The 14,186-nt window shown below is 60.5% G+C and overlaps 1 protein-coding gene across 1 annotated transcript in view; it reads right to left on the minus strand.

Moving 5' to 3' along the window:
• SMURF2 (SMAD specific E3 ubiquitin protein ligase 2) overlaps positions 1-14,186 on the minus strand; it is a 148,287-nt gene that overhangs the window by 3,872 nt on the left and 130,229 nt on the right. Inside the window, exons 10-13 of the mRNA XM_073660423.1 lie at positions 9,981-10,139; positions 9,430-9,655; positions 9,231-9,334; positions 4,041-5,390 (exon numbers count right to left, since the gene is read on the minus strand). Of these exons, the coding sequence (XP_073516524.1) occupies positions 4,041-5,390; positions 9,231-9,334; positions 9,430-9,655; positions 9,981-10,139 (1,839 nt within the window). The remainder of the gene's footprint in view (positions 1-4,040; positions 5,391-9,230; positions 9,335-9,429; positions 9,656-9,980; positions 10,140-14,186) is intronic.

Consider the following 14,186-nt stretch of genomic DNA (forward strand, 5'->3'; position numbering starts at 1 on the left):
AGGGAGCTCGGCAGAGGGCGGCAGCGAACGAGAGAGGGGGGAGGGAGCTCGGCAGAGGGCGGCAGCGAACGAGAGAGGGGGGAGGGAGCTCGGCAGAGGGCGCGGAGGACGAGAGAGGGGGGAGGGAGCTCGGCAGAGGGCGCGGAGGACGAGAGAGGGGGAGGGAGCTCGGCAGAGGGCGCGGAGGACGAGAGAGGGGGGCGGGAGCTCGGCAGAGGGCGGCGGAGAACGAGAGAGGGGGGAGGGAGCTTGGCAGAGAACGAGAGAGGGGGGAGGGAGCTCGGCAGAGGGCGGCTAAGGACGAGAGAGGGGGAGGGAGCTCGGCAGAGGGCGGCTAAGGACGAGAGAGGGGGAGGGAGCTCGGCAGAGGGCGCGGAGAACGAGAGAGGGGGGGAGGGAGCTCGGCAGAGGGCGCGGAGAACGAGAGAGGGGGAGGGAGCTCGGCAGAGGACACGGAGAACGAGAGAGGGGGGAGGAGCTCGGCAGAGGACGAGAGAACGAGAGAGGGGGAGGGAGCTCGGCAGAGGGCGGCAGCGAACGAGAGAGGGGGAGGGAGCTCGGCAGAGGGCGGCAGCGAACGAGAGAGGGGGGAGGGAGCTCGGCAGAGGGCGCGGAGGACGAGAGAGGGGGGAGGGAGCTCGGCAGAGGGCGCGGAGGACGAGAGAGGGGGGAGGGAGCTCGGCAGAGGGCGCGGAGGACGAGAGGGGGGAGGGAGCTCGGCAGAGGGCGCGGAGGACGAGAGCGGGGGCGGGAGCTCGGCAGAGGGCGGCGGAGAACGAGAGAGGGGGGAGGGAGCTCGGCAGAGAACGAGAGAGGGGGAGGGAGCTCGGCAGAGGGCGGCTAAGGACGAGAGAGGGGGGAGGGAGCTCGGCAGAGGGCGCGGAGAACGAGAGAGGGGGGAGGGAGCTCGGCAGAAGGCGCGGAGAACGAGAGAGGGGGGGGAGGAGCTCGGCAGAGGACGCGGAGAACGAGAGAGGGGGGGAGGAGCTCGGCAGAGGACGAGAGAACGAGAGAGGGGGAGGGAGCTCGGCAGAGGGCGGCAGCGAACGAGAGAGGGGGGAGGGAGCTCGGCAGAGGACGAGAGAACGAGAGAGGGGGAGGGAGCTCGGCAGAGGGCGGCAGCGAACGAGAAGGGGGGAGGGAGCTCGGCAGAGGACGAGAGAACGAGAGAGGGGGGAGGGAGCTCGGCAGAGGACGAGAGAACGAGAGAGGGGGAGGGAGCTCGGCAGAGGACGAGAGAACGAGAGAGGGGGAGGGAGCTCGGCAGAGGACGCGGAGGAACGAGAGAGGGGGGAGGAGCTCGGCAGAGGGCGCGGGGGAACGAGAGAGGGGGGGAGCTCAGCAGAGGGAGCAGGGGAACGAGAGGGGGGAGGGAGCTCGGCAGAGGGCGCGGAGAACGAGAGAGGGGGAGGGAGCTCGGCAGAGGGCGCGGAGAACGAGAGAGGGGGGAGGAGCTCGGCAGAGGACGCGGAGGAACGAGAGAGGGGGGAGGAGCTCGGCAGAGGGCGCGGAGGAACGAGAGAGGGGGGGAGCTCGAGAGAGGGGGGGAGCTCGGCAGAGGGAGCAGGGGAACGAGAGGGGGGAGGAGCTCGGCAGAGGGCGCGGAGGAACGAGAGAGGGGGGCGCGGAGGAACGAGAGAGGGGGGCGCGGAGGAACGAGAGAGGGGGCGCGGAGGAACGAGAGAGGGGGGGGTCGAGGAGAACGAGAGAGGGGGGGGTCGAGGAGAACGAGAGAGGGGGGGGTCGAGGAGAACGAGAGAGGGGGGGTCGAGGAGAACGAGAGAGGGGGGGTCGAGGAGAACGAGAGAGGGGGGGGTCGAGGAGAACGAGAGAGGGGGGGGTCGAGGAGAACGAGAGAGGGGGGGGTCGAGGAGAACGAGAGAGGGGGGGGTCGAGGAGAACGAGAGAGAGGGGGTCGAGGAGAACGAGAGAGAGGGGGTCGAGGAGAACGAGAGAGAGGGGGTCGAGGAGAACGAGAGAGAGGGGTCGAGGAGAACGAGAGAGGGGGGGGTCGAGGAGAACGAGAGAGGGGGGGGTCGAGGAGAACGAGAGAGGGGGGGTCGAGGAGAACGAGAGAGGGGGGGGTCGAGGAGAACGAGAGAGGGGGGGGTCGAGGAGAACGAGAGAGGGGGGGGTCGAGGAGAACGAGAGAGGGGGGGGTCGAGGAGAACGAGAGAGGGGGGGGTCGAGGAGAACGAGAGAGGGGGGGTCGAGGAGAACGAGAGAGGGGGGGTCGAGGAGAACGAGAGAGGGGGGGTCGAGGAGAACGAGAGAGGGGGGGGTCGAGGAGAACGAGAGAGGGGGGGGTCGAGGAGAACGAGAGAGGGGGGGGTCGAGGAGAACGAGAGAGGGGGGGTCGAGGAGAACGAGAGAGGGGGGGGTCGAGGAGAACGAGAGAGGGGGGGGGGTCGAGGAGAACGAGAGAGGGGGGGGTCGAGGAGAACGAGAGAGGGGGGGGTCGAGGAGAACGAGAGAGGGGGGGGGGTCGAGGAGAACGAGAGAGGGGGGGGTCGAGGAGAACGAGAGAGGGGGGGGTCGAGGAGAACGAGAGAGGGGGGGGTCGAGGAGAACGAGAGAGGGGGGGGTCGAGGAGAACGAGAGAGGGGGGGGTCGAGGAGAACGAGAGAGGGGGGGGTCGAGGAGAACGAGAGAGGGGGGGGGTCGAGGAGAACGAGAGAGGGGGGGGGTCGAGGAGAACGAGAGAGGGGGGGGGTCGAGGAGAACGAGAGAGGGGGGGGTCGAGGAGAACGAGAGAGGGGGGGGTCGAGGAGAACGAGAGAGGGGGGGGTCGAGGAGAACGAGAGAGGGGGGGGGTCGAGGAGAACGAGAGAGGGGGGGGGTCGAGGAGAACGAGAGAGGGGGGGGTCGAGGAGAACGAGAGAGGGGGGGGTCGAGGAGAACGAGAGAGGGGGGGGTCGAGGAGAACGAGAGAGGGGGGGGGTCGAGGAGAACGAGAGAGGGGGGGGGTCGAGGAGAACGAGAGAGGGGGGGGTCGAGGAGAACGAGAGAGGGGGGGGTCGAGGAGAACGAGGGAGGGGGGGGGTCGAGGAGAACGAGGGAGGGGGGGGGTCGAGGAGAACGAGAGAGGGGGGGGTCGAGGAGAACGAGAGAGGGGGGGGTCGAGGAGAACGAGAGAGGGGGGGGGTCGAGGAGAACGAGAGAGGGGGGGGTCGAGGAGAACGAGAGAGGGGGGGGTCGAGGAGAACGAGAGAGGGGGGGGTCGAGGAGAACGAGAGAGGGGGGGGTCGAGGAGAACGAGAGAGGGGGGGTCGAGGAGAACGAGAGAGGGGGGGGTCGAGGAGAACGAGAGAGGGGGGGGTCGAGGAGAACGAGAGAGGGGGGGGTCGAGGAGAACGAGAGAGGGGGGGGTCGAGGAGAACGAGAGAGGAGGAGAACGAGAGAGGGGGGGGTCGAGGAGAACGAGAGAGGGGGGGGGTCGAGGAGAACGAGAGAGGGGGGGTCGAGGAGAACGAGAGAGGGGGGGTCGAGGAGAACGAGAGAGGGGGGGGGTCGAGGAGAACGAGAGAGGGGGGGTCGAGGAGAACGAGAGAGGGGGGGGTCGAGGAGAACGAGAGAGGGGGGGGTCGAGGAGAACGAGAGAGGGGGGGGTCGAGGAGAACGAGAGAGGGGGGGGTCGAGGAGAACGAGAGAGGGGGGGGTCGAGGAGAACGAGAGAGGGGGGGGTCGAGGAGAACGAGAGAGGGGGGGGTCGAGGAGAACGAGAGAGGGGGGGTCGAGGAGAACGAGAGAGGGGGGGTCGAGGAGAACGAGAGAGGGGGGGTCGAGGAGAACGAGAGAGGGGGGGGTCGAGGAGAACGAGAGAGGGGGGGGTCGAGGAGAACGAGAGAGGGGGGGGGTCGAGGAGAACGAGAGAGGGGGGGGTCGAGGAGAACGAGAGAGGGGGGGTCGAGGAGAACGAGAGAGGGGGGGGTCGAGGAGAACGAGAGAGGGGGGGGGTCGAGGAGAACGAGGGAGGGGGGGTCGAGGAGAACGAGAGAGGGGGGGTCGAGGAGAACGAGAGAGGGGGGGTCGAGGAGAACGAGAGAGGGGGGGGGTCGAGGAGGAGCTCAGCGGGAAGGGGGTCGAGGAGGAGCTCAGCGGGAAGGGGGTCGAGGAGGAGCTCAGCGGGAAGGGGGTCGAGGAGGAGCTCAGCGGGAAGGGGGTCGAGGAGGAGCTCAGCGGGAAGGGGGTCGAGGAGGAGCTCAGCGGGAAGGGGGTCGAGGAGGAGCTCAGCGGGAAGGGGGTCGAGGAGGAGCTCAGCGGGAAGGGGGTCGAGGAGGAGCTCAGCGGGAAGGGGGTCGAGGGGGAGCTCAGCGGGAAGGGGGTCGAGGGGGAGCTCAGCGGGAAGGGGGTCGAGGGAGAGCTCAGCGGGAAGGGGGTCGAGGGAGAGCTCAGCGGGAAGGGGGTCGAGGGAGAGCTCAGCGGGAAGGGGGTCGAGGGAGAGCTCAGCGGGAAGGGGGTCGAGGGAGAGCTCAGCGGGAAGGGGGTCGAGGGAGAGCTCAGCGGGAAGGGGGTCGAGGGAGAGCTCAGCGGGAAGGGGGTCGAGGGAGAGCTCAGCGGGAAGGGGGTCGAGGGAGAGCTCAGCGGGAAGGGGGTCGAGGGAGAGCTCAGCGGGAAGGGGGTCGAGGGAGAGCTCAGCGGGAAGGGGGTCGAGGGAGAGCTCAGCGGGAAGGGGGTCGAGGGAGAGCTCAGCGGGAAGGGGGTCGAGGGAGAGCTCAGCGGGAAGGGGGTCGAGGGAGAGCTCAGCGGGAAGGGGGTCGAGGGAGAGCTCAGCGGGAAGGGGGTCGAGGGAGAGCTCAGCGGGAAGGGGGTCGAGGGAGAGCTCAGCGGGAAGGGGGTCGAGGGAGAGCTCAGCGGGAAGGGGGTCGAGGGAGAGCTCAGCGGGAAGGGGGTCGAGGGAGAGCTCAGCGGGAAGGGGGTCGAGGGAGAGCTCAGCGGGAAGGGGGTCGAGGGAGAGCTCAGCGGGAAGGGGGTCGAGGGAGAGCTCAGCGGGAAGGGGGTCGAGGGAGAGCTCAGCGGGAAGGGGGTCGAGGGAGAGCTCAGCGGGAAGGGGGTCGAGGGAGAGCTCAGCGGGAAGGGGGTCGAGGGAGAGCTCAGCGGGAAGGGGGTCGAGGGAGAGCTCAGCGGGAAGGGGGTCGAGGGAGAGCTCAGCGGGAAGGGGGTCGAGGGAGAGCTCAGCGGGAAGGGGGTCGAGGGAGAGCTCAGCGGGAAGGGGGTCGAGGGAGAGCTCAGCGGGAAGGGGGTCGAGGGAGAGCTCAGCGGGAAGGGGGTCGAGGGAGAGCTCAGCGGGAAGGGGGTCGAGGGAGAGCTCAGCGGGAAGGGGGTCGAGGGAGAGCTCAGCGGGAAGGGGGTCGAGGGAGAGCTCAGCGGGAAGGGGGGTCGAGGGAGAGCTCAGCGGGAAGGGGGTCGAGGGAGAGCTCAGCGGGAAGGGGGTCGAGGGAGAGCTCAGCGGGAAGGGGGGTCGAGGGAGAGCTCAGCGGGAAGGGGGTCGAGGGAGAGCTCAGCGGGAAGGGGGTCGAGGGAGAGCTCAGCGGGAAGGGGGTCGAGGGAGAGCTCAGCGGGAAGGGGGTCGAGGGAGAGCTCAGCGGGAAGGGGGTCGAGGGAGAGCTCAGCGGGAAGGGGGTCGAGGGAGAGCTCAGCGGGAAGGGGGTCGAGGGAGAGCTCAGCGGGAAGGGGGTCGAGGGAGAGCTCAGCGGGAAGGGGGTCGAGGGAGAGCTCAGCGGGAAGGGGGTCGAGGGAGAGCTCAGCGGGAAGGGGGTCGAGGGAGAGCTCAGCGGGAAGGGGGTCGAGGGAGAGCTCAGCGGGAAGGGGGTCGAGGGAGAGCTCAGCGGGAAGGGGGTCGAGGGAGAGCTCAGCGGGAAGGGGGTCGAGGGAGAGCTCAGCGGGAAGGGGGTCGAGGGAGAGCTCAGCGGGAAGGGGGTCGAGGGAGAGCTCAGCGGGAAGGGGGTCGAGGGAGAGCTCAGCGGGAAGGGGGTCGAGGGAGAGCTCAGCGGGAAGGGGGTCGAGGGAGAGCTCAGCGGGAAGGGGGTCGAGGGAGAGCTCAGCGGGAAGGGGGTCGAGGGAGAGCTCAGCGGGAAGGGGGTCGAGGGAGAGCTCAGCGGGAAGGGGGTCGAGGGAGAGCTCAGCGGGAAGGGGGTCGAGGGAGAGCTCAGCGGGAAGGGGGTCGAGGGAGAGCTCAGCGGGAAGGGGGTCGAGGGAGAGCTCAGCGGGAAGGGGGTCGAGGGAGAGCTCAGCGGGAAGGGGGTCGAGGGAGAGCTCAGCGGGAAGGGGGTCGAGGGAGAGCTCAGCGGGAAGGGGGTCGAGGGAGAGCTCAGCGGGAAGGGGGTCGAGGGAGAGCTCAGCGGGAAGGGGGTCGAGGGAGAGCTCAGCGGGAAGGGGGTCGAGGGAGAGCTCAGCGGGAAGGGGGTCGAGGGAGAGCTCAGCGGGAAGGGGGTCGAGGGAGAGCTCAGCGGGAAGGGGGTCGAGGGAGAGCTCAGCGGGAAGGGGGTCGAGGAGAGCTCAGCGGAAGGGGGTCGAGGGAGAGCTCAGCGGGAAGGGGGTCGAGGGAGAGCTCAGCGGGAAGGGGGTCGAGGGAGAGCTCAGCGGGAAGGGGGTCGAGGGAGAGCTCAGCGGGAAGGGGGTCGAGGGAGAGCTCAGCGGGAAGGGGGTCGAGGGAGAGCTCAGCGGGAAGGGGGTCGAGGGAGAGCTCAGCGGGAAGGGGGTCGAGGGAGAGCTCAGCGGGAAGGGGGTCGAGGGAGAGCTCAGCGGGAAGGGGGTCGAGGGAGAGCTCAGCGGGAAGGGGGTCGAGGGAGAGCTCAGCGGGAAGGGGGTCGAGGGAGAGCTCAGCGGGAAGGGGGTCGAGGGAGAGCTCAGCGGGAAGGGGGCGAGGGAGAGCTCAGCGGGAAGGGGGTCGAGGGAGAGCTCAGCGGGAAGGGGGTCGAGGGAGAGCTCAGCGGGAAGGGGGTCGAGGGAGAGCTCAGCGGGAAGGGGGTCGAGGGAGAGCTCAGCGGGAAGGGGGTCGAGGGAGAGCTCAGCGGGAAGGGGGTCGAGGGAGAGCTCAGCGGGAAGGGGGCGAGGGAGAGCTCAGCGGGAAGGGGGGAGAGGAAGAGCTCAGCGGGAAGGAGAGGGAGAGGAAGAGCTCAGCGGGAAGGCGAGGAGGGGAGAGGAAGAGCTCCGCGGGAAGGCGAGGAGGGGAGAGGAAGAGCTCCGCGGGAAGGCGAGGAGGGGAGAGGAAGAGCTCCGCGGGAAGGCGAGGAGGGGAGAGGAAGAGCTCAGCGGGAAGGCGAGGAGGGGAGAGGAAGAGCTCAGCGGGAAGGCGAGGAGGGGAGAGGAAGAGCTCAGCGGGAAGGCGAGGAGGGGAGAGGAAGAGCTCAGCGGGAAGGCGAGGAGGGGAGAGGAAGAGCTCAGCGGGAAGGCGAGGAGGGGAGAGGAAGAGCTCAGCGGGAAGGCGAGGAGGGGAGAGGAAGAGCTCAGCGGGAAGGCGAGGAGGGGAGAGGAAGAGCTCAGCGGGAAGGCGAGGAGGGGAGAGGAAGAGCTCAGCGGGAAGGCGAGGAGGGGAGAGGAAGAGCTCAGCGGGAAGGCGAGGAGGGGAGAGGAAGAGCTCAGCGGGAAGGCGAGGAGGGGAGAGGAAGAGCTCAGCGGGAAGGCGAGGAGGGGAGAGGAAGAGCTCAGCGGGAAGGGAGAGGAAGAGCTCAGCGGGAAGGCGAGGAGGGGAGAGGAAGAGCTCAGCGGGAAGGCGAGGAGGGGAGAGGAAGAGCTCAGCGGGAAGGCGAGGAGGGGAGAGGAAGAGCTCAGCGGGAAGGCGAGGAGGGGAGAGGAAGAGCTCAGCGGGAAGGCGAGGAGGGGAGAGGAAGAGCTCAGCGGGAAGGCGAGGAGGGGAGAGGAAGAGCTCAGCGGGAAGGCGAGAGGAAGAGCTCAGCGGGAAGGCGAGGAGGGGAGAGGAAGAGCTCAGCGGGAAGGCGAGGAGGGGAGAGGAAGAGCTCAGCGGGAAGGCGAGGAGGGGAGAGGAAGAGCTCAGCAAGAAGGCGAGGAGGGGAGAGGAAGAGCTCAGCGGGAAGGCGAGGAGGGAGAGGAAGAGCTCAGCGGGAAGGCGAGGAGGGGAGAGGAAGAGCTCAGCGGGAAGGCGAGGAGGGGAGAGGAAGAGCTCAGCGGGAAGGCGAGGAGGGGAGAGGAAGAGCTCAGCGGGAAGGCGAGGAGGGGAGAGGAAGAGCTCAGCGGGAAGGCGAGGAGGGGAGAGGAAGAGCTCAGAGGGAAGGCGAGGAGGGGAGAGGAAGAGCTCAGCGGGAAGGCGAGGAGGGAGAGGAAGAGCTCAGCGGGAAGGCGAGAGGAAGAGCTCAGCGGGAAGGCGAGAGGAAGAGCTCAGCGGGAAGGCGAGGAGGGGAGAGGAAGAGCTCAGCGGGAAGGCGAGGAGGGGAGAGGAAGAGCTCAGCGGGAAGGCGAGGAGGGGAGAGGAAGAGCTCAGCGGGAAGGCGAGGAGGGAGAGGAAGAGCTCAGCGGGAAGGCGAGGAGGGGAGAGGAAGAGCTCAGCGGGAAGGCGAGGAGGGGAGAGGAAGAGCTCAGCGGGAAGGCGAGGAGGGGAGAGGAAGAGCTCAGCGGGAAGGCGAGGAGGGGAGAGGAAGAGCTCAGCGGGAAGGCGAGGAGGGGAGAGGAAGAGCTCAGCGGGAAGGCGAGGAGGGGAGAGGAAGAGCTCAGCGGGAAGGCGAGGAGGGGAGAGGAAGAGCTCAGCGGGAAGGCGAGGAGGGGAGAGGAAGAGCTCAGCGGGAAGGCGAGGAGGGGAGAGGAAGAGCTCAGCGGGAAGGCGAGGAGGGGAGAGGAAGAGCTCAGTCAGAAGGCGAGGAGGGGAGAGGAAAAGCTCAGTCAGAAGGCGAGGAGGGGAGAGGAAAAGCTCAGTCAGAAGGCGAGGAGGGGAGAGGAAGAGCTCAGTCAGAAGGCGAGGAAGAGCTCAGTCAGAAGGCGAGGAAGAGCTCAGTCAGAAGGCGAGGAAGAGCTCAGTCAGAAGGCGAGGAAGAGCTCAGTCAGAAGGCGAGGAAGAGCTCAGTCAGAAGGCGAGGAAGAGCTCAGTCAGAAGGCGAGGAGGGGCGGGGAGGTGCTCTGCACATATGGTACTAGTGCACTGAGGACAGTACACCGCCCCTGCGTCCACCTTATATAAGGCCATGTTTGGAGTGCGGCACCCCCCTGCACTATGACATACTGGAGGTTCAGCATCCCGCATATCTGGCGACCGCCCCTTTAAAACCATGCATCATTACCTGGCGACTCCGCCGTAATCTAAACCTTCCTCTCCGCGGAATTTGATCATCAGTCTCTTCCACAGATCCTTCGGCCTCATCTTCATCACCTGCCGGTAGGATTCCTGTGGGGAGTAGGACAGACGGCCGGTCAGTGGGTGTGGGATGGATAACAGCGGCGGCGGAGCGGCGGAGGCGGAGCAGCAGCGGCGGCGCTTACCTCGAATATCTCCTCGCGGGACACCTCGATGCGGCAGTGCCCGGCCTGCGGCTGCTGCTGGGACAGCTCCTGACGAAGGATCTTCAGCTTCTGCACCAGGTCCCGCTTGTACCGGGGGACAGTCAGACAGTCCACGTCGTCGGGCAGCTGGCACAGGGGCACCACCGGCGGAGGCGGCTGCTGTTGTTGCTGCTGTTGCTGGTGGTCTTTCAGCTGGTTCTGGCGACTGCAACCAAGGGAAGACCCTCGGTAATCAGAGTGTTAAAGGGCCGGACGCACATATACATCGCCCCATCTGACACACAGTCCAGCATGTCCTCATGTCATCCCACCTCGCTGCTGCCCCCTGCTGGCTGTGCAGGTGAAGCAGACGAGTAGAGGAGCCGAGAGCGCAGCTCCGGATGTGACGGTAAATAGGACATCCAGTATTAAAGCTGCACCTCCATCATGTGACCAGCATGGGGTGGGGGGTAATAACACAGATATCACCTGTCTGTGACTACCCGGGCAGGGCGACACCCCCCCCAACAGCAATGTAAACCCCTACTTACTTCAGCACAAGGTGCAGGTTTGCCGACAGTCGGGGGTCAGTGAACTGAGTGGTCCGGTTATTGTGATCCACAAAGTAGACTCTCCCGGTCGCAGTGTTACGGATCTCCCACCCTGGAGGAAGAGGCCCCAACTCCTCACAATTAATGTTACTGAGGTCCCTGGAAGAACAGGAAAGAGGAAAAACACAAGAAACATCCTGTATTATACTCCAGAGCTGCACTCACTATTCTGCTGGTGCAGTCACTGTGTACATACATTACATTACTGATCCGGAGTTACATCCTGTATTATACTCCAGAGCAGCACTCGCTATTCTGCTGGTGCAGTCACTGTGTACATACATTACATTACTGATCCTGAGTTACATCCTGTATTATACCCCAGAGCTGCACTCACTATTCTGCTGGTGCAGTCACTGTGTACATACATTACATTACTGATCCTGAGTTACCTCCTGTATTATACTCCAGAGCTGCACTCACTATTCTGCTGGTGCAGTCACTGTGTATATACATTACATTACTGATCCTGAGTTACTTCCTGTATTATACTCCAGAGCTGCACTCACTATTCTGCTGGTGCAGTCACTGTGTACATACATTACATTACTGATCCTGAGTTACCTCCTGTATTATACTCCAGAGCTGCACTCACTATTCTGCTGGTGCAGTCACTGCGTACATACATTACATTACTGATCCTGAGTTACATCCTGTATTATACTCCAGAGCTGCACTCACTATTCTGCTGGTGCAGTCACTGCGTACATACATTACATTACTGATCCTGAGTTACCTCCTGTATTATACTCCAGAGCTGCACTCACTATTCTGCTGGTGCAGTCACTGCGTACATACATTACATTACTGATCCTGAGTTACATCCTGTATTATACTCCAGAGCTGCACTCACTATTCTGCTGGTGCAGTCACTGCGTACATACATTACATTACTGATCCTGAGTTACATCCTGTATTATACTCCAGAGCTGCACTCACTATTCTGCTGGTGCAGTCACTGCGTACATACATTACATTACTGATCCTGAGTTACCTCCTGTATTATACTCCAGAGCTGCACTCACTATTCTGCTGGTGCAGTCACTGTGTACATACATTACATTACTGATCCTGAGTTACCTCCTGTATTATACTCCAGAGCTGCACTCACTATTCTGCTGGTGCAGTCACTGTGTACATACATTACATAACTGATCCTGAGTTACCTCCTGCATTATACTCCAGAGCTGCAATCACTATTCTGATGGTGCAGTCACTGTGTACATACATTACATTACTGATCCTGAGTTACATCCTGTATTATACTCCAGAGCTGCAATCACTATTCTGCTGGTGCAGTCACTGTGTACATACATTACATTAATGATCCTGAGTTACATCCTGTATTATGCTCCAGAGCTGCACTCACTATTCTGCTGGTGCAGTCACTGTGTACATACATTACTGATCCTGAGTTACCTCCTGTATTATACTCCAGAGCTGCACTCACTATTCTGCTGGTGAAGTCATTGTGTACATACATTACATTACTGATCCTGAGTTACCTCCTGTATTATACTCCAGAGCTGCACTCACTATTCTGCTGGTGCAGTCATTGTGTACATACATTACATTACTGATCCTGAGTTACCTCCTGTATTATACTCCAGAGCTGCACTCACTATTCTGCTGGTGCAGTCACTGTGTACATACATTACATTACTGATCCTGAGTTACCTCCTGTATTATACTCCAGAGCTGCACTCACTATTCTGCTGGTGCAGTCATTGTGTACATACATTACATTACTGATCCTGAGTTACATCCTGTATTATACTCCAGAGCTGCACTCACTATTCTGCTGGTGCAGTCACTGTATACATACATTACATTACTGATCCTGAGTTACCTCCTGTATTATACTCCAGAGCTGCACTCACTATTCTGCTGGTGCAGTCACTGTGTACATACATTACATTACTGATCCTGAGTTACATCCTGTATTATACTCCAGAGCTGCACTCACTATTCTGCTGGTGCAGTCACTGTGTACATACATAACATTACTGATCCTGAGTTACCTCCTGTATTATACTCCAGAGCTGCACTCACTATTCTGCTGGTGCAGTCACTGTGTACATACATTACATTACTGATCCTGAGTTACATACTGTATTATACTCCAGAGCTGCACTCATTATTCTGCTGGTGCAGTCACTGTGTACATACATTACTGATCCTGAGTTACATCCTGTATTATACTCCAGAGCTGCACTCACTATTCTGCTGGTGCAGTCACTGTGTACATACATTACATTACTGATCCTGAGTTACATCCTGTATTATACTCCAGAGCTGCACTCAGTATTCTGCTGGTGCAGTCACTGTGTACATACATTACATTACTGATCCTGAGTTACATCCTGTATTATACTCCAGAGCTGCACTCACTATTCTGCTGGTGCAGTCACTGTGTACATACATTACATTACTGATCCTGAGTTACATCCTGTATTATGCTCCAGAGCTGCACTCACTATTCTGCTGGTGCAGTCACTGTGTACATACATTACATTACTGACCCTGAGTTACATCCTGTATTATACTCCAGAGCTGCACTCACTATTCTGCTGGTGCAGTCACTGAGTACATACATTACATTACTGATCCGGAGTTACATCCTGTATTATACTCCAGAGCTGCACTCACTATTCTGCTGGTGCAGTCACTGTGTACATACATAACATTACTGATCCTGAGTTACCTCCTGTATTATACTCCAGAGCTGCACTCACTATTCTGCTGGTGCAGTCACTGTGTACATACATTACATTACTGATCCTGAGTTACATACTGTATTATACTCCAGAGCTGCACTCATTATTCTGCTGGTGCAGTCACTGTGTACATACATTACTGATCCTGAGTTACCTCCTGTATTATATTCCAGAGCTGCACTCACTATTCTGCTGGTGCAGTCACTGTGTACATACATTACATTACTGATCCTGAGTTACATCCTGTATTATACTCCAGAGCTGCACTCACTATTCTGCTGGTGCAGTCACTGTGTACATACATTACATTACTGATCCTGAGTTACATCCTGTATTATACTCCAGAGCTGCACTCAGTATTCTGCTGGTGCAGTCACTGTGTACATACATTACATTACTGATCCTGAGTTACATCCTGTATTATACTCCAGAGCTGCACTCACTATTCTGCTGGTGCAGTCACTGTGTACATACATTACATTACTGATCCTGAGTTACATCCTGTATTATGCTCCAGAGCTGCACTCACTATTCTGCTGGTGCAGTCACTGTGTACATACATTACATTACTGACCCTGAGTTACATCCTGTATTATACTCCAGAGCTGCACTCACTATTCTGCTGGTGCAGTCACTGAGTACATACATTACATTACTGATCCGGAGTTACATCCTGTATTATACTCCAGAGCTGAACTCACTATTCTGCTGGTGCAGTCACTGTGTACATACATTACATTACTGATTCTGAGCTACATCCTGTATTATACTCCAGAGCTGCACTCACTATTCTGCTGGAGCAGTCACTGTGTACATACATTACTGATCCAGAGTTACATCCTGTATTATACTCCAGAGCTGCACTCACTATTCTGCTGGTGCAGTCACTGTGTACATACATTACATTACTGATCCTGAGTTACATCCTGTATTATACTCCAGAGCTGCACTCACTATTCTGTTGGTGCAGTCACTGTGTACATACATTACATTACTGATCCTGAGTTACATCCTGTATTATACCCCAGAGCTGCACTCACTATTCTGCTGGTGCAGTCACTGTGTACATACATTACATTACTGATCCTGAGTTACATCCTGTATTATACTCCAGAGCTGCACTCACTATTCTGCTGGTGCAGTCACTGTGTACATACATTACATTACTGATCCTGAGTTACATCCTGTATTATACTCCAGAGCTGCACTCACTATTCTGCTGGTGGAGTCACTGTGTACATACATTACATTACTGATCCTGAGTTACATCCTGTATTATACTCCAGAGCTGCACTCACTATTCTGCTGGTACAGTCACTGTGTACATACATTACATTACTGATCCTGAGTTACATCCTGTATTATACTCCAGGGCTGCACTCACTATTCTGCTGGTACAGTCACTGTGCACATACATTACATTACTGAT

Source organism: Phyllobates terribilis, unplaced genomic scaffold (assembly GCF_046119375.1).
Source record: "Phyllobates terribilis strain yellow unplaced genomic scaffold, ASM4611937v1 Scaffold_25__1_contigs__length_18738178, whole genome shotgun sequence".
NCBI classification, from domain to species: Eukaryota; Metazoa; Chordata; class Amphibia; order Anura; family Dendrobatidae; genus Phyllobates; species Phyllobates terribilis.